Source organism: Pteropus alecto, unplaced genomic scaffold (genome assembly GCF_000325575.1).
Source record: "Pteropus alecto unplaced genomic scaffold, ASM32557v1 scaffold98, whole genome shotgun sequence".
Taxonomy (NCBI): domain Eukaryota; kingdom Metazoa; phylum Chordata; class Mammalia; order Chiroptera; family Pteropodidae; genus Pteropus; species Pteropus alecto.
In genome coordinates, this window is record NW_006443570.1 from 4,535,035 (window position 1) to 4,559,926 (window position 24,892).

Consider the following 24,892-nt stretch of genomic DNA (forward strand, 5'->3'; position numbering starts at 1 on the left):
GAATGCCGCCTCCCGGGCCATTTTCTCCCCTCCAAGCTTCTGCGGCCCCACTTCCAGCCCCCTACCCCCAACCGATTCCCACTTAAATGCTTGCAGGCCTGTTTGCAGGCGGGAAGCCCCCTCCCCCACAGGACCACCTCAGTCACAGCCCTGACCACAGGGAGGTCGGGTCTGGATTTACTAAAGGACCCCGGAGGGGGAGCCTGCCCCTCGCTGGCTGCCTGGCTCGCTGATGGGGTCGGGTTTCGGCTGGTGGCTCTGGAGAGAGAGACAAAGGGCAAAGTCCTGGTCCCCACCCCCACTCGGCAGCCCCCTGTGCGCGTCCCCTCCCCCTCCGGGTCCTGTGCGGGTAGCCGAGGGCGTCCTGGGCCGGGCGGGACCCTTTCAGAGCGAGTCGGGGTACCAAGGGGGTTCTGGCGGCAGAACATTCTAGACTGGCAGAGCCCCGCAGCAGAGGGGGCGCCCCAGTGACATCCTCTCTTTCCTTCCCTATATGCTGCCGACTCGCCCACCCAGCGGCTGGGCTGGGAGGGTGAGCGCTCAGCTTTCCCGGGTTAGGTGAGAGGGGCTGGGGGAAGGGGCGGCCCACGGACGCCAGCCCGGCCGCTCAGCTGCTCAAACCTTCTCAATTGCCCGTTCATGAGGACTCCCCTCCTCCCCCCCAGCTGCTGCAGCCCTCCCCCACCCTCAGCTGCTGCCGCCCTTCCCAGGCACCTCTCTTTCTCCTCAGTTGCCCTGCCTGCTCCCGCTTTCCACTGGCCTTCCACAATGAAAGCTGCGCTCGCCGCCTTTGGTCCTCTTGGCTGTTAGGAGCCTTGCCCCCTGCTCCTGGCCAGGGGTGGCTGCGAACCATCTTGGAAGTTGGAAGGCGCCATTAGTCCTCCCGGACAGGATCCCTGGACTGGGGAGAGAAAGACCTGTATGGAGAGGGCATTAAGCTCCTGCCCTACGCCAGGGCAACACTGGGGATGGAAATCCCTGTCAGAGGAGTTCTGATGAAGAACTACCCCACTAGGAAGAAACAAACACCAGCTTCCTGAAGTTTCTGACCACCAACAGGTCTTTGGCAGCCGGAGTGCAGATGATGAATCTCTTGAGGTTGTTAACCTCATGTTGGAGGGACAGGGCCAGAGCTCCTTTCCACTAATAGGATACATTATTATTTTTAAATTTATACTGGGATACATTCTCATCCTTTCCCAGGGAACCTTAGATTCCAAGAATTACTCTAACTCCCAGAGTCTTTTTCTCAGTGCAGAATTGTGAGTTGCAGAATTGTGAGTTGATTTCTCTTGAGGCTGGTCTTGTTTCCTTTCCTTTGCTTCTGAGAGCTGCACCTCAAAATCCTTGTCTTCAGCTGGGCTATAACAGCTTGCTATTCCCTCCTGAGGAGACGCTTTGACCTTTCTCCATTTCTCAGGCATGCCCCATGATGCTTTCCACTGAGTGCCAGCTCCATCCTCAGCCAGGTCGCTGGGCCGCAGAGTACTAGACCTTTTGGTGTTAGGCTTTTTGGAGAGATGCTGACATGGAGTGGGGGTGAGCGCTAAATCAACATCTCTGGTGAGGTTGGGATAGGAAATGGTCCTTCTAGTTCCCCTCCTCCTTTCTCTCAGTTAGAGCCATTAACCTCCCCCACCCCCAGGGAAGATCCCCAAACACTTCCCACTGCCAGCCTGAGAAGGATGTTGAGCAGTGGCAACCACTGATGAAGCACCAGGGAGGCTGCACTGCTCAGATTTGGTCACCTCTTTTCCATTTGTCCCCACAAGTTAGGTTTATGCTTGTGCTTTCTTTTCTCCAACTCCCTACTCCCCAGATTCTCTTTTCCTCCCACTTCACACTGGAGGGCTCATGCGGCCAGCTCCTGCTCAGGTGAAAGAACGAGATTCTGGGCAGAGAGCACCATGGAGGGAGGAGGTGGAAGCTGGCCCAGGCAGACTTGGAATTTGTCTGGAAAGAGCTCCACTGACTCAGAGCTTCTGTTTTGGCTTCCTCTGGCGCTGCCCAGATGGGCAAAAAAAAAAAAAGTGGACTCTCTTGTCAAACTATTTATTTCCAAGATGAGTGAAATAAGCAAAGTATTCATCTTTGAGGTTTGCTTGCTCTTTAATGCTAGTTAGCACCTTCTCACTCCTTGTCACACTGTTGTTCCTTGCCCGTCCCAAACCTATATGAAAATTTGCAAGATCGAATTTTCGGTGAGTACCCTTTATCCTGCTAACAAATCTCTCTGACAGTCATCCAGCCGTATTATAGTGTAGTTAGCTTTTCTGCAAGTTAAATCCTGTGCCCAAATTAGAGCCGCATGCAGTAAAAGCCAGTTGGCACGCACTTAGCCATACAGAATATGGGCATTTTTCCTGCTGCTGACATCGGGGCTGTTCAGACTTCTGCTGTGTTAACACTTCTTGTCAGAGAGAAGGTAGTGAGGTTTGGTGAGATGAGCGTAAACCACCAGTTTGGGAGGAGAGCTGAATTTTAGTCCTACCTCAAAGTTACCTAGACTCTTCCCTTTCCTTGAGCCTCAGTTTCTCCATCTATAGAATGAGGGTGACTGTTTAGGACCCTGTCAAGGCTTGGGGTGTGTGTGTACACCTCTCCTGCTTCATTGTATGAATCTTATCTCCTTCAACTGGAACTTCCTAGTGCCAGGAGAGAGACTGACTGACTGACTCTCCTTGGTGATGTAAGAAGCCTAGTGATCTCTTTTTTCCTGAATCAAGGTAGGCCAGGAGCATGTTAAATATGGTACAAAAGCCCTCCAAATGAGAGGGATCATCAGGTTCAGCCTAGAGTCATCTTCTGTAGACTTTGTTTTTCCTCCCTGCTTTTCCGCAACATTAGCGCAGGAGTTGGCGCACACATGGGACAGTGCATGTGTGCCACATACATTTAAAAGACTATGCTCACGGAACTACAGGTAGATTCCAGTAGTGGAATTCAAGTCCACTCCCACACTCTGCCATTCTCCTTGGTGGTGGCATCTGCTCTGTCTGGTCCCGCAGCTTCCACTAGGTTTGTGAGTTCCTTTCTAGCAGCTCCTGCCCTGCCCATCAACTCACTTGACAACCCACCTGCCCGCCCGCCCTTCTGCCCCCCCTGTCTGGCTGCCCTGCCTCTGGATCAGCCTGGCACAGAGCCCTGGGCATTGGGCCAGCTCCTCCTCCCCTCTCCAGCCCTTCCTCCTTTCTCAGCTATTGCCATGCCTGGAGCGTGCCAGGTCCGCCCCTTCAGAAGCTTTCCTGGACAATTACTCCCCCCCCTCGCCCCCACCTTTCCATGCTATAGGGATAAGGAGGCAGGAAGGAGAGGAAAGACTAGGTCAGCGGTGATCTTATGGGAAAGGCAGCGGTTGGCACGTTAGGACATCTTTTATGTGTGACTTCCAGCTGGGAAAAACAACTGGGAAGGGAGCCAGCTTTGGGAGGGTGCTTCTGCTCCAATGTCAGCCACATGGGACTCTCTTGTTGAGTTGGCGGGATCACCCACTTCTGAAGGGATGCCGTGGACAGCCTACCTCCATGCCTCTTAACCCTGTTCATTCATTCCTTTCTCCCATCCCAGACTAAACTGCTGGACTATAAACTCCATGAGAGCAGGAGGCATGCCTGTGTTTCTCGCTCCAGGCTCTGCGCTGCAGCACCGTGCCCATACCCAGCACCAAACGGTAGAAATGCAGTGAGAGCCACGTGTGTAAGTGTAGATTTTCTAAGAGCCCCATTAAAAAAGAAGAAAAGGAGAATTAATGTAAAAGATTAATTGAAAAATTAATTTAAAAGTTAAAAGATTGTTCAACATGCAATCAGCATAAACAATTAATGAGATATTTTGCTTTTTGGCAGGGCACTCTTTAGGGATTTGGTGTATATTATTTTACACTGAGAGCCCATCCCAGTGAAAGCCATTGATCTGTTTTTAGATTTCATAAAGTTTGTGGATGAAAAAGTTATACAAACATTTAAAATTAAACAAAATTATAATTCAGTTCCTGAGTTGCAGTAGCCACAATTCAAGTGCTGAGTAACCACAGTGACTGGTGGCTACTGTCGTGTGACCAGCACAAGCCCAGGGCATAATAGAGTGCCAAGGAAACCTGTGGAATGAAGGACTCTAGTGTCCTTTAAGAAAAGTCGTGGCAAGGAGCTTCTTGACCACTGATTAGAATTAAGTGAGCAAGATGTGCTTCTGCCCGTTTGAACCATCTTAGTTGCTTACTCATTTCCAATATCTGAGCAACAACCCCAACCCCATCCCCTAGTCAAGCTTTTCTGCTTGTCTTGGGTTCGTTGCTTCCTGTCACAGTTGCAGGCTTGAGTGAAGACATGGATATCATTGGGGATGAAGTTGAATGTAGATCTGTGGGAAGGTGTCTTAACTTTGGATTTATGGCTGGATCCCAAAACCTTTATTAATCCCCCAAATTTTGAAGTTGTGTGCAAAATGCATTTTTTTCTGGGGGAGAGTGTTCTTTCATCTCGTTTACTAATGTGAACCAAAAGAAAGGTTAAGAACCACTTACTTAGACCATCAGGGCACAGAAAATCCCTCTAATTAAGAACGTAGGTGGACAGGGTTGATCCCAGTCTGAAGACACAAGATCTTGTAAAATCAACTACTCCTTATCCTTGTCTCCCAGTTGTAAGAAACTGAGGTCCAGAGAGTTGAAGGCTTAACTTGCCCGAGGCCACACAGCCTGCTAGTCTGGGGGAGGAGTAGAGGTAGAGGCTCTAATCTGGAGATCCCAGTTTAATCCTAGTTCTTTGGCAGAGATGAAAGTCCAGGTTTGACTCACGAGAGGGGCCTCTGGGGGTTGGGGCCCCAAGTTTTAACAAGATTTCCAAAACCTCTTACTGCTCCTTCCTCCCCACCTTCAACTGGCTTGCCCTACCTTGGTTCAAAGGAACTCCCTCTAGGGAGGGGTGAGGCCATCTGCGGGATTGAAGATGGCACCCTCCCCAAAGGGATTGGGGTAGAAAGAGGAAGAAGGAGCACCTTTGTTTGCAAAGGATTAGAAAAAGAACAGCCCCTGGAGCAGTTTTTAGCCTCCCCACCCCTCCTGGAGACCTCGAGTCACTGTTGCAGTGTGCATTGCGAGAAGGGTCCCATCTGTGCATCCGCTCCTCCCTCCGCTGGACCCCAAGCCCATAGTCTTCCTGCCCCCAGCTGGCATAAAATACTCTTCCCGCCTCCCAAGTCCCTTTTTATTATGGAAAAAAGTAAGCATTAAATAGTGAAGAGGATAGTGTAATGAACCCCATCACCTAGCTTTAAAAAATACCGACTTAAATCTAATGTTTTCATTTGTCTCCCCATCCCCTGATGATTTTGAAGCAGGCTCTGCGCTGTAGCACAGCGCCCATGCCCAGCACCAAACAATAGAAAAGCAATTCATCATTTCATCTGCAACTATTTCAGCATGTATTTCTAAGATGTAAGAACTTAAAAATCACTATGATTTAAAAAAAAAGTTGTTACGAAACAAGTAGACAGTGCTGAATGTGCCATCGAACCACTTGTCAGCTATGGAATCTGTTGGAAAAAGAAGTTACTAACTTAAGGGGACTTAGAGGTGGGATGTTTTGATTTCTGGGAGAGCAGCACCACTCAGCAGTTCCTCTGTTCACTATGGTGTGTGAACTCTGAATACTTTAAATTTCTCCTCTAGCCTAAAGGCTATATTTTGGCAAAGGCCTTTTGTCTTTATGCCATCAAAAAGGCAGCACTGGGAGCACTGCTAAGAGCCTGGAACCAGACAGGCTTTGGGTTCAAGTCCTGGTTCTGCCTCTTAGTGGCTGTGTGACTTGGCAAAGATACTCAACCTCCCAATCTCAGGAACCTGATGTGTAAAATGGAGCCAAATGTGGGTAATGAGAGGCTTGTAGGAGGTGCTGAATCTCAGCCTGGCATCTGGTAAGCAATCCTCAAATATTAGGCTCTTCCCTAATTGACCCATTTTCCTTCCCATTCAGTGTGTCAGTGACAATTCTCTGAAAAGCTGAAAAGAACAAGAGCTTCCTGCCCAGGGAGAACTCCCAACCATACTTCCAAGTGCCCAGATTCTGTGCTTCTTGAATTTTATTTTCCTACTTAACTCTTTATGCTATTGCACTGATGCTGTTTCCCTCTGGTCTCTTCTGGAATCTCCCCTGGGCTAGAGAAGAATGGTCACTTGGTCCCTGTGGCCTTCATGCCCCCTGCTTGTCTCTTGCGTCAGAGAAGTAGGTCCCCTGTGGTTGCTCTGTATCTGGGGAGCTGCCCCGGTCTGGCAACTGCCCTGCAGGTCAGGGCAGGCAGAGAGGTCAGAAGCTACAGTGTTGGCACCTAGGAAATAATTAGGCTGCAACTATCGCCTGCATTGCATTGCCCAGGGCTTGTGGCTTCATTCTTTCACTCAACAGGTTTATCAGCTCTGGGATGGTGGTTCCCGAACCTCTAGTTCTCTTGCCTGTTTTCGAACAATGGATCTTGGGGTTTAGGCACCCCAGCCCCTGCTCAGTATAGTGCCCTATTACCTGTAGGGCAAAGACATTGTTTGACCGTATTGGAAGCTCATCCACCGGGGTGCTGGAGTGGGTCCTTTTAGTTGTCATAGGGAGGTGGGTGCGTGGGGGGTGAGACTCTAGGCTGTGGTATTTCCCACTAGTTCCCTACCAGTGCAGAAGTCTATTGTACTATCACTCCAAGCTTCTCGTTGTCAGCCCTGCCTGTCCACCTGCCTCTTCCCATGCTTGTCCGGACACCTCCGTGCTCCTGGGGCCTGGGCTCAGGGAATGAGAACCCTGCTTTAAGTTTTATCACAAAAGCCCTGTCAGTTTTCCACAGAAGGAAACTAAGGTACTGAGCAAAGATGTAACTGGTCAAGGTGTTCTTAGCTTCCATCTGGATGCCCCCAGCCCTCAGCACACTGCCCTCACCTAGCACACAATGAGCCTTCTGTAAATGTTTGTAGAGTGAACAAGTTACCCAGGGAGGGACTCGGGGACCCAGGGAAGGAGTGTACTTGGTATAGTTCGCATACAGTTCCCTCCAGTGCCCCATGTGCTTTGGTCTTGATCGAAACTAGGTATAGAAACCATCGTACTTCATAGAAACCAGGCCAAGGGCTTAAAAAGACAAAGGTTCTTCATAGCCACTGAAGTGTTTTTGTCAGGGTTGGGGGCTTTGCTGAAAGGGGGCTTGGAGGCCTGAAGGGGCCTGGGGGAGGGCTACAGGATGTCTTTTCTTTCATTGGTTGGGTGGCCCTGCCCTCCTCCCCCTCCTTCTCCTGGAACATTCCACACATTCCAGACTGCCATTGCTTTCAGGATATGGATTAACATCCCGAACAGAGATTTGATTTCACCACCCCATCTCCTCCCCACCCTGAACAGAAAGCTTTAAGGCAAGGAGTTTGAAGGAGGAGGGTATTTTTTGATCTTTGACCTGAGATGATACTAAGGGGCCATCTTGAAAGAGCGCTTGTCACACTGAGCTCCTGAGCTGGGGTTGCTTTAGGCCCTGATTGGCTTGAACGCCTCGCTTCCCGGCTGGCAGCCCCTGCCCTTTTCTGCTCCTCATCCAGAAGACGCCTCTTGAGGGAAGGCATGGGCTTGGGCCACCTCTGTCATTGGTGTCAAGCTGGACCAGTGTTCTTCCAATGGCATAATTATTTTTTTCTCAGTTCTCCAGCAATTTGACTTTTCATTGTGAGGGGTTCTGGATTGACTCTCCTCCATCCAGCTTGTCACCAAGGGATTCGTATGAGAAATCCCTCACGAGGGCAGGTGCCCTGGCCTCCCTGTTGGCCAGTGAATTGAATCACAAGAAGGTAGCCTGGCATTGGACCCGAGGACCTGATATTGGACTTGTTTCTCTGATCCTTAGCCTTTTGTCCTAATGTGTTGTCTGATCACCTTCCTTCAGGTTCACAAACCAACCAAAGTAGAGAGCTATAGACATAGATTCTCTTCAAAACTTATTTTCCTATCCCCCTAAGTTGTTTTTTTTATCCCTGAAAGAGATTTTCTTAATATAGTTCATCAGTGACTTTCCATACTCAGAGCCACCTAGCTAGAAGGGACTTAGAGACGCTTTCATGTCTATTTCATGTCCATGGGGGTGAAATCTGTGAGCTGGCCTCGGACATCCAAGATTGAAACATTTATAGTTAGAGCTTAGCATCCATTCCCTTGGTTCCGTATGTTTTCAATACCCCTTTCTCCTGGCTTGGCAGGAACTGACATGATCCCCATTGCGTAGGGAGACAGCGGCTGCCGCAGAAGTGGCTGAGTCAGGCGAACACCCAATCAGGAGCAGTTTAAGGGCCAGAACTGGACTTTCTTGCTTCCTAGTCCAGTTTTTCCTCATGCTTGTAGAGTTTTGTTGGACCGTGTCCCTGAATGAAGATTTTGTGATGAGGGATAGGCAAAGACGTAAAGACAATTGACCAATACAGACAAGTCAATAAAAATGCTTTAAGCCCAGCGATTAGGGCATCGATTTGGGTGGTAACCAGTTTCTCTGGGAGTCAACCTTTAACCTACAAACCTTCCTCAGGGAAAATTACATTTTTAAGAGGAATTTTAAAAATGGGAAGAAAAAAGTGTAGTTAACTGGGAGCAGGGAAGGAAGGCGGTGGTCAGGATGCTGGGTTACCTGTGTTAATTCCTCTCACCTTAGTATTCGCATCTATGATTATACTTTAAGTACTTACTCTAAGTACTTTGCTAAGCTCTTTATAATATTATCTAACGTTACTTTATACACCACCCCTTGAATAGGTATTATCCCTGTTTTACAAAGGAAGAAACGGAGCCTCAAAGAAGTTAAATAATCTTTTAAAGATCAGTGCTAGTAAGTGGAATGAAGGTCTAAATCCACACCTGCACAAAGCACTTAACTGCTACACTGTTATCCTGCTGGAGTTTGTTTGCATATATGTCTCCCCAGTAAATTGAGCACCTTGAGGCCAGGCACTTTCTGTTGTTTATCGCTGGGGACACAGCATCTAGAACAAAGTCCAGCATGAAGTAGGCATCAATTAAATGGGTATCACACTAATGAATAATGTCTTATGTAGCTTTGTAGTCTTCATGCCTGAAACATAGTGGGTGGTAATAGATGGCTACTGAATAAAAGTTTCTCTAGTGAGAAAACTAAGGGAAGACAAAGCGGATGTGATTTTTAGGGAATTCTGTTACTCTAGTGCTCAGGGCATCTGACTTTGGTTTTCCTGTCTGTGGTAGCACTGATAATTTTGGTTCCTTAAAGCGAGGACACCCCTACACCAAATCGGCTTTCCCAAAGTTGATCATTCTTCGGCTCTAAGACTTTGTCATTGTGGAAGGTACGGAGATAAAGACTGGGACAAGGATTAAAAACTGCAAGGTCACAGTCCCCTAAAGTATTTAGAGCTGTCACTAATCTTGTTCCCTCTCATTTCAGGAGCCGGAAGATTCAGATTCGAAATATTCCACCTCAGCTTCGATGGGAAGTAAGTGATGGGGGGCAACTCTCAGTGGCTCAGGGTGGTGGGGACTGGAGTGTAAGTCTGGGCCAGCCTGAGTTGGCAGGGATGACTGGGGAGGTCCCCTGGTGGTTTGGGGCCAGGCCAGGGGTGCTGAAAGGAGGTTGATAGGGTCTCATCCTTAACCCAGGACTATCAATATTAGTTCTTTGGGATTTTCTCCCTGTACTGAGAAGCATTACATAGAGGTGGAAAGGGTGTTGTTTCCTAAGCCCCAAACTTAGGGAAAAGTTAACCTGCCTCCAAAAAGCCTCTTAAATGTCTTTTTGAACTTAAGTACATTTCTGCAAAGATACTACGACAGGTCACCACCAGCATTAGTATTCCAGAAAGGGCCAGATGAACACTTAGTAATGCTCAATCCCCACCTGAGGCTCTCTGCCTGTGCTCCGGTGCTTTGGGGTGTGGGGTGTCCAGTGGCTGGTCTTGTGATAGTTCCTGGGATGCTCAGAGTAGCCTTCCTTCCTTTTCCATGTTCCTCCTAGGTCCTGGATAGCCTGCTTGCTCAGTATGGAACAGTAGAGAACTGTGAGCAAGGTAAGAGTGAGCAGACAGAGGTGGTGGGGTGGGAGTGGAGGACTTTGGGGTTTCTGATCTTCCTCATTTTTCCATGAGCATATCTACCTGGCATACCAAAAGAAGACAGACAGACAGGCAAAATGTGGTATGGAGGCTTGGACGTGTGGTCCCAGCTTAGGCTCTGCTGCTTATCTTAGAACAGGTTTCTCCTCTGTTTAATGAGAGACGTGAACAGAGTCCTTCATTCTCCACATGGGGTCCCCAGGCTCCCAGGGGTCAACCAAGGTAGAGATCCTAAGATTTTAGAAATAGTTTAAGAAGGAAAACTGCATTCAGCCCAAGTAAGTCTGCAGCCCTTTTACTTTAAAAGATTCTCTATTCTTTGTTTTCGGCTATAGTAGTCAACCAGTTGTCTGTCTTCAGTTGAAAGCTCTGATTGTCAGCTACATGTCTTTGGTCAATAAAAAAAAAGCAGAGGATTTATTTACTTTAGTACACATTGATGGGCAGGCAAAATCAAGAGTGAGTCCGCAGAAGGAGAAACAATAAAAAGGAATTCTAGACCATGAAAAGTTTGCTATGATTTTTGAGGTTTCTTCATAGCTTAAGATTACAAGAAGAAAATGAGGACTTTTCAGAGGAAATGGGCTAAAATAAAATGGAGTGATATAGATTGGACATTAGGGTAGACAAGATAGATATACTTGAGTCTGTAGATCTTTGGGAAACTTAGATAATCACTTAGTCAGGATTTAAATATTCATCTCCAAATTCTTTGTGTAAAGGGCAAGCTATAAATCATAAATGATTAAAATATTTGCCTGCATGAAGGTAAAGTGCTGAGTCAATCACACAGGTTTTCTCCCGCTCTAATCCTACAGCTTGCCTTTTATCATAAATGCCAGGACACAACTGGATGCACTGATAACCATTGCCCGGTACTGTTGACAGCTTAGACTAATGACTGTTACTCCTGGACAAACCCAAAACGAGAGCAAGATTGAGCAGTGGTTTGGGAATACATGCTGAGCCTCAGGGGGAGGTCTAGCAGTAGTCTCTCTCCAGGGCTGGAGCAGGGAGCTTTAACACACTGATTCTGGAGGGAATACCCGCTGCCTGGGGAGAACAGAATGGGAAAAGTGTCATTTTGTTGGATAATAGAGAGTCTTCAGGTTTGTTCAAATGTAACTTTCTAAGCAAAGTCTCTTCTAATATTCTTTAGAATTTGCTTATTTATTAAGCTTATTTTGCCTCCCTCTACTAGAATGTAAGCTCCACGAAGGCAGCGGTTTCATTTACTACTGTATTTTCATTTAACTAGAACATTATTTTTACAGAATCTTCTTCAGCACTGAGGTGGCAGAGCTCTACTGATGAAGGCTGGAAAGGTTAAGAGTGGTCTGGTTGAGGTTTTGTGGCCAAGGGCCTTATCTTCAATGTTGTGGGGGCAGAGGCTTGATTTTTGTCCATGTCCTCCACCCCAGCATTGAGCAGGCTGTCAAATCACAGGACGATGATGCATACAACAGAAGGTTATTTTTATTAATTTAAGAGAAGAATTTTAATGTCCAACCCAATCTCCTCCCTGTAGGAAAAGAGTATATGATGATCAAGTGAAAATCAAAAGGCTGCTTATGAAGAGTGTGATAGGAATAAGGGCTGGTGCCATGAATTTATGATGCCCCGATGTGTGCGTTTCCATGGTCAAGCTGCTTGGAATACTCAGCCAGGAAATCCTTTTCCCCTGGAAAAGATGCAGACATATTCTCCCCCTCCCCAGACTCCATAGCAGCCACTCTCGTCAACCCTTTTAGCTAGGTCATAATACTCGTACATTTGATTAATGTATCCTTGAGGATACTTAGGCCTCTAAAATGGATTTGAGTGTTTCCCGAGTCTCTTCAGACATATCCTTAGAGACATTTCTTGGGATGTTTACTTCTATAAATTGCTAATCTCAGTGTGTTGATTTTTAACTAGTTTAACTTTCCAAGGGTAAATGTATCAGGCTGTTGTGTGGGCATGCGCGTGCTGGCTGGGCGACTGACCTGCTGCCTGACCGCTGGTATGTTGACTACATCCTTTTGTATACTCAGCTCTCTTGGGGGCTGGGTAGGGAAATCAAAGAAAGACATGCAAGGAAAACGCAAGAAGGTGAATTAGAATCCTCTAAGAGTTCTGGTGAAAGGGGCGGGAAGGGGGACTGTTCTGCCTTGCCCTTCAAGTATTTCATAAGCTCCAAGTGGTCTGCTCCATGCCTTGCTGACCTCACAGTATGGAAGGATGAACTTTTAACGCATGGGATTCATACGTGGCATCTCCAAATTTCACTGCTCTAACCCAGGCCTCTGTTTTGCTCCCCTAGTGAACACCGAGAGTGAGACGGCAGTGGTGAATGTCACCTATTCCAACCGGGAACAGACCAGGCAGTGAGTGGGCTGGAAAGTGGGCCTGGGAGGGTCTTTAAGTGATGTTGCTGCTTCCCGACAGGGAAACGTTCTAGGCAGGCAGGCGTCCCCGCCTGGGTTCTGATATTGTTGGTTCAGGGTCTGATAGCAGATACATTTGAATGGACCCAAAGAACTCCCAGGGAAGGTGGGAGATCCTCTTAGGAGAAAAGGTTGGCTTCTCAGAGACATCGCCAGTTGCCAGAGAACTTCAGTGTCCTTTGCTGTGCTGATGGCTCCATCTAGTGGTAGTAAGGAGGAACTGCAATATTTTTTTAAAGGATTCGTTAATGTAATAATGTGGGGGCAGACATTTTATTGTAGTGATCGCCGTGATCCCTGTTACGCTTGCTAGGGTCCTTTCAGCCCTATCATACCTACACTTTCTGGCTTCTTATCTTTTTGGTTGAGCAGTTAACACTTCTTACCCACTGGTAGTGACGAACTGTACTCGTCACATATTCACCCATGTGGGTAGATAGAGATATAATATCTGTATCTACCTTGTTATAGGCATTTTGCTCTTGATGGGGTTCTTGCTTTTTCATCGCACTGTCTCTGTCCCTTCTGTTTCCTCCAATTTAGGGAACATTGTATAATCCCACCAGTTCCTCGAATACTGTTTTCTTTTAGATGTCTCCTGAGCTCAGAATTTTCTGGAGGCTCATACTGCCCCTTGTGGCCAATCTGTAGTATTTAGCCTGGCTTTAAAGATCGTGTCAACAGCTTGCTTACTACCCACAACCTGTTGTTGCCTTATTTAGTTTTCTAACCAACGGCAGGTTTGGGAATGGGTGGGGTTTGACCCTGTTTTGTGGACATCCCAGATATACTTAAACTCCTGCTTCTGAGTGGGAAGCAAGCCATTCTGTCTCCAACTCGTAACTTCTTTTTCATGGAGTTTCTTTAAAGATGGAACGTGCCAGACTCAAAAGGTAGTTTTGGCTGAAATTTACAAGCAAATTCCCAGATTCCATGGAAATATCTTATTTACTTTACTTTTCCCTTTGATATCCTATGTCATTTAGACTGGAAGATTCTCTAAGGTAGAGGTGGGAGTGGTGGGCAGATGGTCATCTCCTTTTAAGTGTGTTCCATGCTATAACGCAGTAGAGCACTTTACATGTCAAGAAGATTTGGGGTGATTGACATGGATCCAAGTGACCAGTAGAGTCTCTCTCTGTCCCCAGAGCCATCATGAAGCTGAATGGCCATCAGCTGGAGAACCATGCCTTGAAGGTCTCCTACATTCCCGACGAGCAGATAGCACAGGGTCCTGAGAACGGGCGCCGAGGAGGCTTTGGCTCTCGGGGTCAACCCCGCCAGGGCTCGCCTGTGGCAGCAGGGGCTCCAGCCAAGCAACAGCAAGTGGATATTCCCCTGCGGCTCCTGGTGCCCACCCAGTATGTGGGCGCCATCATTGGCAAGGAGGGAGCCACCATAAGAAATATCACGAAACAGACCCAGTCCAAGTGAGTCTTAGCTGCTGGGGAATGGAGGTGGGTGCCAGGAAGCGCAGGGGTTGGTACCTGGGGAGGTGGGGTGCCTCCTGGAAGCACACTGAGGGGCGTCAACATTTACCATTTAGGAAATGTCACCCTGAACATGTTCCCTCTTTCCATTCAGGGATCACTGCTTCCAATCCTTGCCTCCTAGGTAGGGGTGGGCAGTGGCGAGGCAGAATGGGGCTGGGGTATGCCATATGGGGGCGATGGCTGGGCCTCGCACTGTTAGCAAGAAAAGTTCTATAATTTTTCGTAGAAAGTCTCATCAAGTGGACCCCGTCTTGGTGAGTCTGTCTCTCTTCAGTGCTCTGGGATTTTAACACCACTTTTATTGGTGTCAGTAGGGCTGGTCAGCCTGGCCAAAGCCAGGGTCCTCAGTCATAGGTCTCAATTCCATCCTTCCTCCCATGCTACCACAACCATCCCTCTTTAATCTGGACCAGCTGATCAGTGTACTCTGTAGAAAAGAACAGGTCACATTTATGTCCTGTTATTCGTAGTAAATTATTTATTCATAGTAAATTCTTTCTTATTACTTTTAATTTGGGACAATGTGCCTTCACTTTATAGTTGTTTCAAGGGGAAATGCAGCTTCAGAGTTGTGGGCTGTTGCTCCCCAAGCCTGCATTCCCATGGTAGGTGCCATCATTCCAGCCACCGACTCCTGATTAAGTCAGGGTCCAGAACAATAAGCCGGTCATGTGTCTCTGGCCCTTTCTCTGCCGTCCCCAGTTCTGCCCTTGATTGGCCCTGTTCCAAGAAGAGCAGATCCTGTGCCTTTGGTTGAGGAGAGTTGGGAGGAGCCTGAAGAAGATCCGGTTTCTCTAGGGACGAGTAACTGTCCTTGTCCTTTTGGTCCTCAGGATAGACGTGCACAGGAAGGAGAATGCAGGTGCTGCGGAGAAGGCCATCAGTGTTCACTCGACCCCCGAGGGCTGCTCCTCCGCCTGTAAGATGATCTTGGAGATTATGCATAAGGAGGCAAAGGACACCAAAACGTAAGCCTTCACCTTTTCTTGGAACATGGAGACCGTGACCTCTCTGATGCCAACACACACTTTTTCTTAGCAAGAATGCAGAGATATAGGAGATAGTCAGAAAATGTGCAGAAGGATCTGAGCTGCGAAATGACACCCTCTTTCCCATAAGTAACACCTTACATATCCTCCTAGGGATTCTGTGCACTCGCAAGCATGTATGTGTGCATGTGTGTTTTAGCATAAATGGGGTTATAATGGACTTTTTCTATAATTTGCGTTTTCACTTTCACATGTCAGTATGTACTGACTCACCTCATTCTTTTGGTAGCTGCATAGAATTCTATAGTGTGGCTATTTTCAAGTATACAAGTCCATGAGTTTTAGTGTGCACATATCTAAAACCACCACCGCAGCTAAAATAATGAACATATTCGTCGCCCTCACAGTCCTGTGCTCCTTGGCAACCTGTCCCTACTACCCCATTTTTCTATCCCTAAGTGACCACTGATATGCTCATTTTCCTAGTCGTCTTCTTTTTTTTTTTTAATTTTTTTTTTAGGCGAGGTAACCCATGGTTGACCTCACAGATTGCAAGGACCTTGTCAGCTTACAATCCCTTATTTTTTATTTTTCATGCCGACAGCACCTGGTCTTCCTGGGTGGTCTCCCATCCAAGTACTAACTAGTCCCGATCCTGCTTAGCTTCCAAGATCAGACGGGATCGGGCTTGTTCAGGGTAGCATGGCCGTAGACTCACAATCTTCTGAAATGTAATTTTGTCCTGTGGCTCCTCCTGAAAGCTCTGCTGGGGTGGCATGGTGCCTGAGTCTCTACCTGACCCACCATGAGGAGTGCTGGCCCCTCATTTCTTCCCATGTCTCCCTAAGGGCTGATGAGGTTCCTCTGAAGATCCTGGCCCATAATAACTTCGTGGGGCGTCTCATTGGCAAAGAAGGGCGCAACCTGAAGAAAGTGGAGCAGGACACAGAGACGAAAATCACCATCTCCTCGTAAGGCTCTCACATTGCCTTCTTTATGAGCGGGACGCCTAGGGGCCCAGGGTCGACTGTGTTTCATTATTGAGCCCCTTTCATTAATACTTGCCTCTTAAGTTGGATGCAGTTTCTGCCTATCAAAGAAGAAGCATCAAAGAAATGGTAAAGAAGATTTATTTCTATAAGGGCTGGAGCTCTCCCTTCACCACTGCCATGTGGGCTGGGGGGCTTTCTTTAGAGCCACCACCTCAGTCCTGTGCCCTCCACATCCCACCTCAGATGCTCTGCATCTCAAGAAGGGGGTGCCTGCAGCTTGGAGCCGGGGCTTCGGAGTTCCGAGCATGTCTGTCAGGCTGTGAGAAGGGAATGGACCTAGGTCCTTTTGTGAGGATAGCATATGGTCTGTGCGGTGGCCTGACTCACTGGGAAGAACGGAAGTTAAGGGAACGGATTAGCTGCTATGTGACCACTGTGTGTCTTATCTCTCTGTACTTCGCTCTGCTCTAGTTACAAAGCAAAGGCCAGAGACAGAGCTTTCTGGCAAAAGTTAAAGAGCATGCAGAAGTGGTGAGCTTGCGACTCGTCCCTGGCTGGGGCCTGAGCCCATCCTGTGAGTGGAAGGGTGACGCTTCTTTGCCCCTCCCCCCGCTCCAGGCTGCAGGACCTCACTCTCTATAATCCCGAAAGGACCATCACTGTGAAGGGGGCTATCGAGAACTGCTGCAGGGCTGAGCAGGAGATCATGAAGAAGGTTCGGGAGGCTTACGAGAATGACGTGGCTGCCATGAGTGTGAGTATCAGGCATCTCTGCCTGCCCTGCTCTGAGCCTGAGCCACAGCAGAGTGAATCTTCCATGTGGGCGGGGCATGGCATGTGCTGTGTGGCTTTGGAGCATTTATTTGCTTTTGGAATTCGGTTCATCGGAAAAAGGCTTTTAACTTTGATTATAATAGGGGTTCTTCATTTGATTCCTGGGGTGGGGCTTTCAATCTAGGGTTTCGAGCTCTGTGATCCTCCTGTAATTGTTTGTAAAATTTGTCTAAGAGTACACTTTAGTGGGGAGAGGGTCCATAATTTTCATCCGATTTTCAAAGGGGAGTGAGAATGGTAGGGTACGTGACCAAAAAGGTGAGTCCTAGAAGTCAAATGGAGATCTGTCCCTGCCACTCCTCATGTAGGCACATTCATTACAATACCAGGCTGTGAGTTTGTCATCTGTCTCAGTGGAGTAAACCAGAGAGCATGGGCTTCTGACTGGTTGGATCTTCCGATGGGAGTCCAGTGAGAACACCGTATCACTCACAACTCCATACCCTAGGTATATATGTGAGCGTGAATGAGAACCAAAAGAGTAGGCAGGTGTTTGTGTAAAAGCGTGTAATTCTTCTGTTTTTAGCCCACTCTCTCTGGGGGTACTTGTCCTCTTGGTTCAGCCAGTGCCACACACAAGGGACCACCAGGCCCCATCGGATTGAGCTGACCTCCTCCTTACCTTCCTTCCCCAGCTGCAGTCTCATCTCATCCCTGGCCTGAACCTGGCTGCCGTAGGCCTTTTCCCAGCCTCGTCCAGTGCAGTCCCGCCACCTCCCAGCAGCGTTGCCGGAGCTGCTCCCTATAGCTCCTTTATGGTAGGTGCAAAGTCTTATGACAGGGGACACCTGGCCCCGTGTATCACCTCCCTTAAAGAGTCCGACTCCTTATGGGCCTCTGATGCTCAGGAATTCGTAGGGAGAGGGAAGGGAGGTCTGAGGATGCTCCTGCTGCATTGTTCCCAGAACCTCGACCCCATGGAAGGCAATCTCGGATGCTGCCAGGGATGCTGCCAGGGATGCTGGCAGCACTCTTCTTCCTTCCTCCTCTTCCCGGGCATAGGAGGAGCTAAAGAGTGTGTAGCCCAGGTTGGCCACTGGGTGCCTGCACCCCTTCCTTCCTGAGGATGCATGGCAGTGGCATGGAGGGGCTTCCGGACTGTGCCCCTTGGCCCGTGGTGATAACACGCCCTGTCTTGGCAGCAGGCTCCGGAGCAGGAGATGGTGCAGGTGTTCATTCCTGCCCAGGCAGTGGGCGCCATCATCGGCAAGAAAGGGCAGCACATCAAACAGCTCTCCCGTTTCGCCAGCGCCTCCATTAAGGTGATCTGCTGTGTCTCCTTCCAAGTCCTGGGAGGGGAGAGTGCTCTGCTTCCGTCACCTTCTACCTTTGTTCCCAGACGCCCCATTGAGCTGTCGTTGGGGCCTTTTCCCTGTGGAATCGCAGCTGCCCTTGTTTTTGACCTTTCTGGGTCCTCCACCGGAATGCCTTCCATTATTCTGGATTTTCAGGCTAGGGAGGAGGTGATGTCGTAGCCTAGAAAGAGAGCTTAGGTTTTGCCACAGACTGACATGGGTTCAAATCCCCGTCGCTAGGCTGTGTGGCCTGAGCCTCAGTTTCCTCATCAGTACAGTAGTCATCGTAACACTAAGAAATAATGCAGCGGAAGCCTCTGGTTCTGTCAGTGCCTGGTACACAGTGGTTGCTCAGTAAATGTTAGCTGTCTTTTTACCTTCTCTGGCCAGGGTCCCATGGAGACAGCAGGGAAACTGTCACAGTGAAACAAAGGTGTTGTTACATTTCGCAAGTCTAAATCGTTTGTTGCAGTGGTCTTAAAGTTTTGATCAAAAGCAGTGATTGTTTTCCAGTGGATTGTGGTCCCTGCCCTCCCCGCACTGGTCACCTCGTTTGTGCTCCTCTCCTTGGCAAGATTCCACTAAAACCTCTTAGGGAGATTGGGAGGGGGAAGGGTGGGGAGGCCCTATTTAGATGATATCACTGGAGCAAACACATCCTTGCCCTCAAAACGGTTTGGGTGCAGGGGCAATGACTTTGGTGTTCAAGGTCTTCTTCTTTCCCCATGTCCTCAGAAGTGGGTAGGGAGACCGGAACCGTGGAGATAAAGGGTGCCTCTGACCAGATGTTCGCTTTGCAGATTGCTCCTCCCGAAACTCCAGACTCCAAAGTTCGTATGGTCATCATCACTGGACCCCCAGAGGCCCAATTCAAGGTTCTGATTCTTTATTGTTTTTCCAAACTGGATACACTGGAATCAAGGGGGCGGTTGCAAGTTTGTGTCACGTTTTTAAGCTTCCCCTGCGGGATACAGGGCTGCAAGGCCGCTTTCAAACTGGCATCAAACTTCATTTGTTACTTCTGTTTTCCTCATTACTTCCTGAAGATCAGTAGGCTTGTGGGAAAGAAGTCCAAGGGCTTCTTCCTTGTGCTCTGCCATAGTTAATAAGGAAGGTCTTTGATGCCAAATTCCCTTTTCTGTCCCTGCTACATCCCTGGGTTCTCAAACTTCTGGTCAGACAGCCAAAGGCTGATAGTTAACAGCCTGACAGGTGGCAAACAGGAACAGCTGTCTAGGCTATATAGGGTGTCTGACAGCCTGCCCTCTGACTGACTCAACCAGCTGCCACTCAGGACCACGAATTGCTACATGCTGCTTTGTCCAAATATGTGTAGTCTTCCCAGACCCCGTAGATCTGGTGTGTAGCCTGTGAATTATGTTCCTCTTGGAAGTAAGGTACTCTCCTCGGGTTCTCCGATATTACAGATGAGCAGGAGGGACACTGACAGTTCATTCAATGCCGTTGAAATTCTCACCTCATCTGGTCTAGCTGGTTGAGCTACCCCCACCCAGTAGGGTGGGCCTGTGGGCTGAAGGGCTGGATAGAGCTTGGGGACCACACCTCGGAGTGTTTTGTCATGTACGTGTCGCCTGCTGATTCACGACCTCATCTTCTCAGGCTCAGGGAAGAATTTACGGAAAACTCAAGGAGGAGAATTTCTTTGGTCCCAAGGAGGAAGTAAAGCTGGAGACCCATATCCGGGTGCCAGCATCAGCAGCCGGCCGGGTCATTGGCAAAGGTGGCAAAACGGTGAGCTGTGAGGGCCACATTGAAATTTCTAGACCTTGATCCCCAAGCCTAACAGTTCTGCCCTGGCCTCCTGCTCCCCTACCCTGCTCAACCTTAGGACTCTGTTTACTTGATTCTATTCCCCAGGCTCAACTCCCGACTCCTGCACTTTCTACCTGCTAGTCACCAGCCTCTTGCCCCTCCCTCCAATCCCACTCATGCTTTCTTAATGGCTCCCTGAGCTCCTCCTCTCTGCTCACCCTACCCTCAGGTGAATGAGTTGCAGAATTTGACAGCCGCTGAGGTGGTAGTGCCAAGAGACCAGACCCCTGATGAGAATGACCAGGTCATCGTCAAGATCATTGGGCATTTCTATGCTAGCCAGGTATGTATGGCATTTCCCCATGAAAGGAGGGTGGCAGGAGCCTAGGGATCGGAGAAGTGAGACTCTAGAGTTGACCAGAATGACCTTGACAAGTCCTGTGGACTCTGCCTGCCTCCAGTTTGGCTTGTTCTTCTATTTTAGGTGTAGAAGTATGTGTACATGCATTATCTCCTCTTAAGGTTTCCAGGGAGTGATTTGACAGCTTTCATATGTAGTATATGTTATATGCAATAACATTATATACTAGTGGTATTTCCTGTTATCTAAATTTAGTCCTTCCCTAACCATTATTTTTGTGCTGGATAAGTAAAGAAATTGGCATTATCCATCATCCAGTCTTGTTCATGGAAAGGAGACATTCTGGGATAGTTCTGTCAAGCGAATCGCATTCTGCAGTTGATTCCATTATAAATTTTATCCTTAGGGAAGACATTTGTGGAAAGGAAAAAGTAAAAATACGGATCCTTTGGCATTTTGCACATTTTTACAGTGAGGCTTATTTCGATGCTTTTATTGTTCATCCATCTCCAGGCATTTCATCCCCTTTCCGGGGGATAGTTACATGTATAGCGGAGTTGTGATTTGTGATGCGGTCTCCTGGTTGACCCTCTGATCAACTTATACTCCCAGAAACTCTAGGAGTTCCATTTTGGGTTCAGTAATGTGTATTGACTTTGTCAATTTTTAAAGTTTTTCAAGTTTTAAATTCTGAATGAGTTATACTACTGTCTCTCCTCCCCCCGTACCCCCCTGCTCAGGGTCCACCTGGAGGCAGAGAAACCTAAGGTCACTAACCCTTAGTCTTCCTCATCTCTCTTTAAGTCCAGTGCGTCCTGCTGTTTGCTGCTGGGGTCTGGGTCTTGATGGCCTGTCTCCCTGTCGAGGCTGTCTCCTGCTTTGCTTTGGAGGTTCTCACTCCCTCCTTGTCGCCTGTTCTTTCTGCAGATGGCTCAGCGGAAGATCCGAGACATCCTGGCCCAAGTTAAACAGCTGCACCAAAAGGGACAGAGTAACCAGGCCCAGGCACGGAGGAAGTGACCCAGCCCCTTCTCACCGCATCTACTCGAGGACAACGGGCTGAAATCGAGAGCACGTTCTCCCCAGCAGGCCTGAGAATGAGTGGGAATCAGGGACACTTGGGCTGGGTCGTAGATCAGGTTTGCCCACTTGCTTGAGAAAGATGTTCCAGTGAGGAACCCTGATCTCTCTGCCCTAAACACCCAACCAATTGGCTTAACACTGCCCACCCCTCAGGGTGTCACCGTGGAAATTCTAGCTCAGGGTGCTTTTAAACGTGGATTGTTTAAGTAAGTTCTTCAGGTCCCACCGAGAGGGTGGGCCAGTCCCCAGCGGGAAGAGAAATAAAATTTCCTTCAGGTTTTTAAAACATGTAGAGGGGTGTTTTAATCAGCCTCAAAGGACGGTTTGCTTTTTGACCCTAAAATCCTTCCAACCTTCTCCTGCTTGGTTTATTTGATTAAAATACCTCCATTCTCATACCCTGACATAGCCTCTTCCTATATTCACACTAATTGTTTTATCTTTACTGCTACCAGAAGAAGCGAGGACCAATGAAATGCATTGTTTAGTTTATGTTATTGACTCAGAGGGAGAAGACATATCAGCATCTGTAGTTTAATTCCAATCCCTCCCTACCAGCCCCTAGTAACAGCAAAAAATAAAGAAAGGAGGGCGAGAGATGGGGAGACAGATGATTAAAATTTACAGTAATCCACGTTTAAAAGAAGTGCCCTCGTGGCTGATCTGTTCTAGATCACTGTTTTGAAAAATTGGCACAAAGAATTTCCCCCACTCTGCTGGGGCTTCCCCACCAAGATTCCCCACCCGATTCACGTCCCTCCAACCATATAGGTCCCACATCATGCATGTCCAGGTGCACATGGGTGGTACTGAATGCTCAGCGGGATAGGGGCTGACCACTGTACCGTCCCTGATTCCCATCATTCTCAGGCAGATTTTATATTTTTTTAAAGTCTATTTTAATGATTGGATATGAGCACTGGGAAGGGGACACTGCTCCCCTTGATAAAGTCTCAGTTCCATGGAGGACTTGAGTGGCCCCAAAGGCTGCCACTGTGCCCTCACGCCAGCCCACGTGTTTGCATAAGGGCTGGTTCCCAGAGGCAGGGGTTGCGGGGCACTCCCCCCCCCACGGCACTGTTCTTTTGGTGGTGGTGGGATGTGGAACCCAACCCTGAGCTCCCGATAAAGCTAAAGTTTGTCATCTGGCATATATTATGAATATTCAGTAAATTGGAGAGTATTCGCTTCTGTTTTTATCCTAGAAGTATATTTTAACTGATGGCTTCTGCCTCCACAAATCATTGGCATGATGAAAGGTGTTCCAAAAAAAAAAAAAAAAAATTAGAAAAACAAAATCCAAAGTACCAGCAACATACACAAAGGAGTAAATAAGCTTAATTTATTAATTTACCAGGCTCAATAAGATCCCGTTTGAAGTTCAGCCCTTGGGGAAGATGGCAGCCATCAGTTAACTGAGGTTAGGCCTTTCTCGATATACTGATCGCCAATGCATATTAGCCAGATGGTGTACTTTAGCTACCTTGGACAATGCTATCGAGTGTGCTGGGAAGGGTGGAGGCCTCTCTGCGCGTGGAAAAGCCCACGTATGGAGTCCTCTCCTTCCGACATGGCAACAACAACAGTAACAACAAGACGTGGGCGGAGTCAGTCAGGTAATGCTGTGCGCAAGTAAAAAACTACCTCAAGGTATGAAGTTACCTCAGCAATTACTTTCCTTTTTGTTCCCCCCACCTCTTTTTTTTTTTTAAATCTTTTTTTTTTTAATCTTTTTTTTTTTTTTGCGGCTTGCTGATATTTTATATAAAAAAAAAGAAAAGCAAAAGAGAAGCTGATAGTCTTGAATATTTTATTTTTTTAATGAAAAGAAAAAAATGAGAAAGTTATGTTTCATAATTTCTTAATTTCTTACAACATGAGCCAGTGCAACCCTTTAGGAGCTCTGGAGAACAGGCCCCGTGGGAAAGACAGCGGGGGCTCTCTCCTTGACAGGAGGCTGGGGCCGACAGGCATAGGCCCAAATTTGAGAGGGCCCAAGGGGAGGCTCTGGTCTCTGACTTCAGCCTCTCCTGTAAAATCCCACCTGGTGTGATTAAGAGGCCTCGCTGGGCTGTAGGCCCCCGGTGACAAAACAACAAGTCTCTCCCTCTCTCCCTCTCCGGTTAAAGAGCATCCCAGCCGGTCTTTCCCACCCAGTGGTGCTGTTGAGATATTTTAAAATATTGCCTCCGTTTTATCGAGGAGAGAAATATTAACTAAAAAATATACCCTTTAAAAATTTTTTGTATTTCTCTGTCTAAAGATAAAGGAGCCAAGATTCTGTGGATGGAAGAGACAAAGCTGTCCTCTGACTCTCAGAGAGGTCCACCTGGTCCGTCGTGGCGATGGTTTTCATTCTGTTGTCGTGGTGGTGGTTTCATTTCAACCCCATCTTGCTTTTCTTCTTGGTCTATACCAAGAGGCCAAGGGGCAAGCAGGTTCTCCGATAACTGCCCCTCTCCATCTCCTCATTTTCTTTAGATCTGATTAGTTCTGGTGGTGGACCCAAACTTAGGGAATCGTTGTTTTAGAGTGGTGGGTGGCAAAGAGGGGCAGGGGATATGGGGGTGTGCTTGGGGCCAGGTTCCTGCCTCCATGTCTTATTCCCACTTTCTCGCTGTAACATTCCTTTATAGCCCCCAAAACTGTCTGTCCCAAAGAGAGGAGGAAGCAGGAAAGCATTTAGGGATAATGTCAGGCCGGTAGAATTAAGCTTCCCACCTGTCCTAACCACAATAAAGGGTCTCCCAACTTCCATCTCTGGCTCTATATGCTTTATCCCAAAATGAGGCAGATAACATTCAGACATCGGCCATTTAGTGATTTAAGGTGAATTCCCAGCAGCAAGCATGCTTTGATATCTGGTTCAAACTACCGTTGGAAAAATAAATCCCACAGTACCTGAAATGTGATTGTTGCAGTGTTCAGTTTCCTTGGGATCCTGCTCCCTTCACACGTTAAGCCCACGTCCTTTTCCTTTTGGCTGATTCAGCTCCCAGGAGAGACCGGGAAGTGTGGCAAGGGACTTGGGAAACTTTACTTGGATAAGGCACAGCTCCACTCATCGCTGATACTTGCCCAGCAGGAAAATTGTGAAAGTTACACTACCAGAAAGCAAAAGGAATATGGTTTGGTGGTTAAGGTTTAGCGGGATAAAGGGCTTGCCTTGGTGGGTCCACCTTTGACCCCTGTATTAGGTCTTGGGGCAGTTCCTCGCCCTCCTGCGCATCACCTCCATTTCCCCATCCTCGGCGAGAAAACGAGCTGAGGTGAAAAGCACTTGGGAGATTTGTATGATCTGAGAAAAGTGACTTGTGCTCTGAGATATATATGGTGTGCGCACTACATATATATTTTTAAGAAAGGACCATCTCTTTAGGATATATTTTTTAATTCTGTGGACTACATAAAGAACCAAAATGGTTTGATTCACTGACTTTGAAGCTGCATCTGACAGTTATACCCCAATGGCTTTAATCCCCTGGAGGGTCTGGTTGCCTTTTGCAGGTCGGGTTTTGGACTCAGCTCCTCTGAGGCCTCTGGGTAGGAGGGAGCC

General features: G+C 48.0%; 1 protein-coding gene and 1 pseudogene across 3 annotated transcripts in view; one reads left to right on the forward strand and one right to left on the reverse strand.

The window, feature by feature from the left end:
• Positions 1–22,644, forward strand: part of IGF2BP1 (insulin like growth factor 2 mRNA binding protein 1) — a 35,451-nt gene extending 12,807 nt beyond the window's left edge. The window contains exons 3-15 of one of the 3 annotated variants that reach the window (XM_006924770.3): positions 9,427–9,475; positions 9,994–10,045; positions 12,393–12,456; positions 13,665–13,946; positions 14,843–14,977; positions 15,847–15,969; positions 16,609–16,744; positions 17,460–17,582; positions 17,967–18,086; positions 18,920–18,994; positions 19,740–19,871; positions 20,122–20,235; positions 21,181–22,644. In XM_006924770.3, the coding sequence (XP_006924832.1) occupies positions 9,427–9,475; positions 9,994–10,045; positions 12,393–12,456; positions 13,665–13,946; positions 14,843–14,977; positions 15,847–15,969; positions 16,609–16,744; positions 17,460–17,582; positions 17,967–18,086; positions 18,920–18,994; positions 19,740–19,871; positions 20,122–20,235; positions 21,181–21,273 (1,498 nt within the window). In that variant the 3' untranslated portion in view covers positions 21,274–22,644. The other 2 variants (XM_006924771.3, XM_015599320.2) reach the window with 2 other exon arrangements.
• On the reverse strand, positions 15,594–15,712 carry LOC112473323 (annotated as a pseudogene).
• Positions 22,645–24,892: the final 2,248 nt, after the last annotated feature.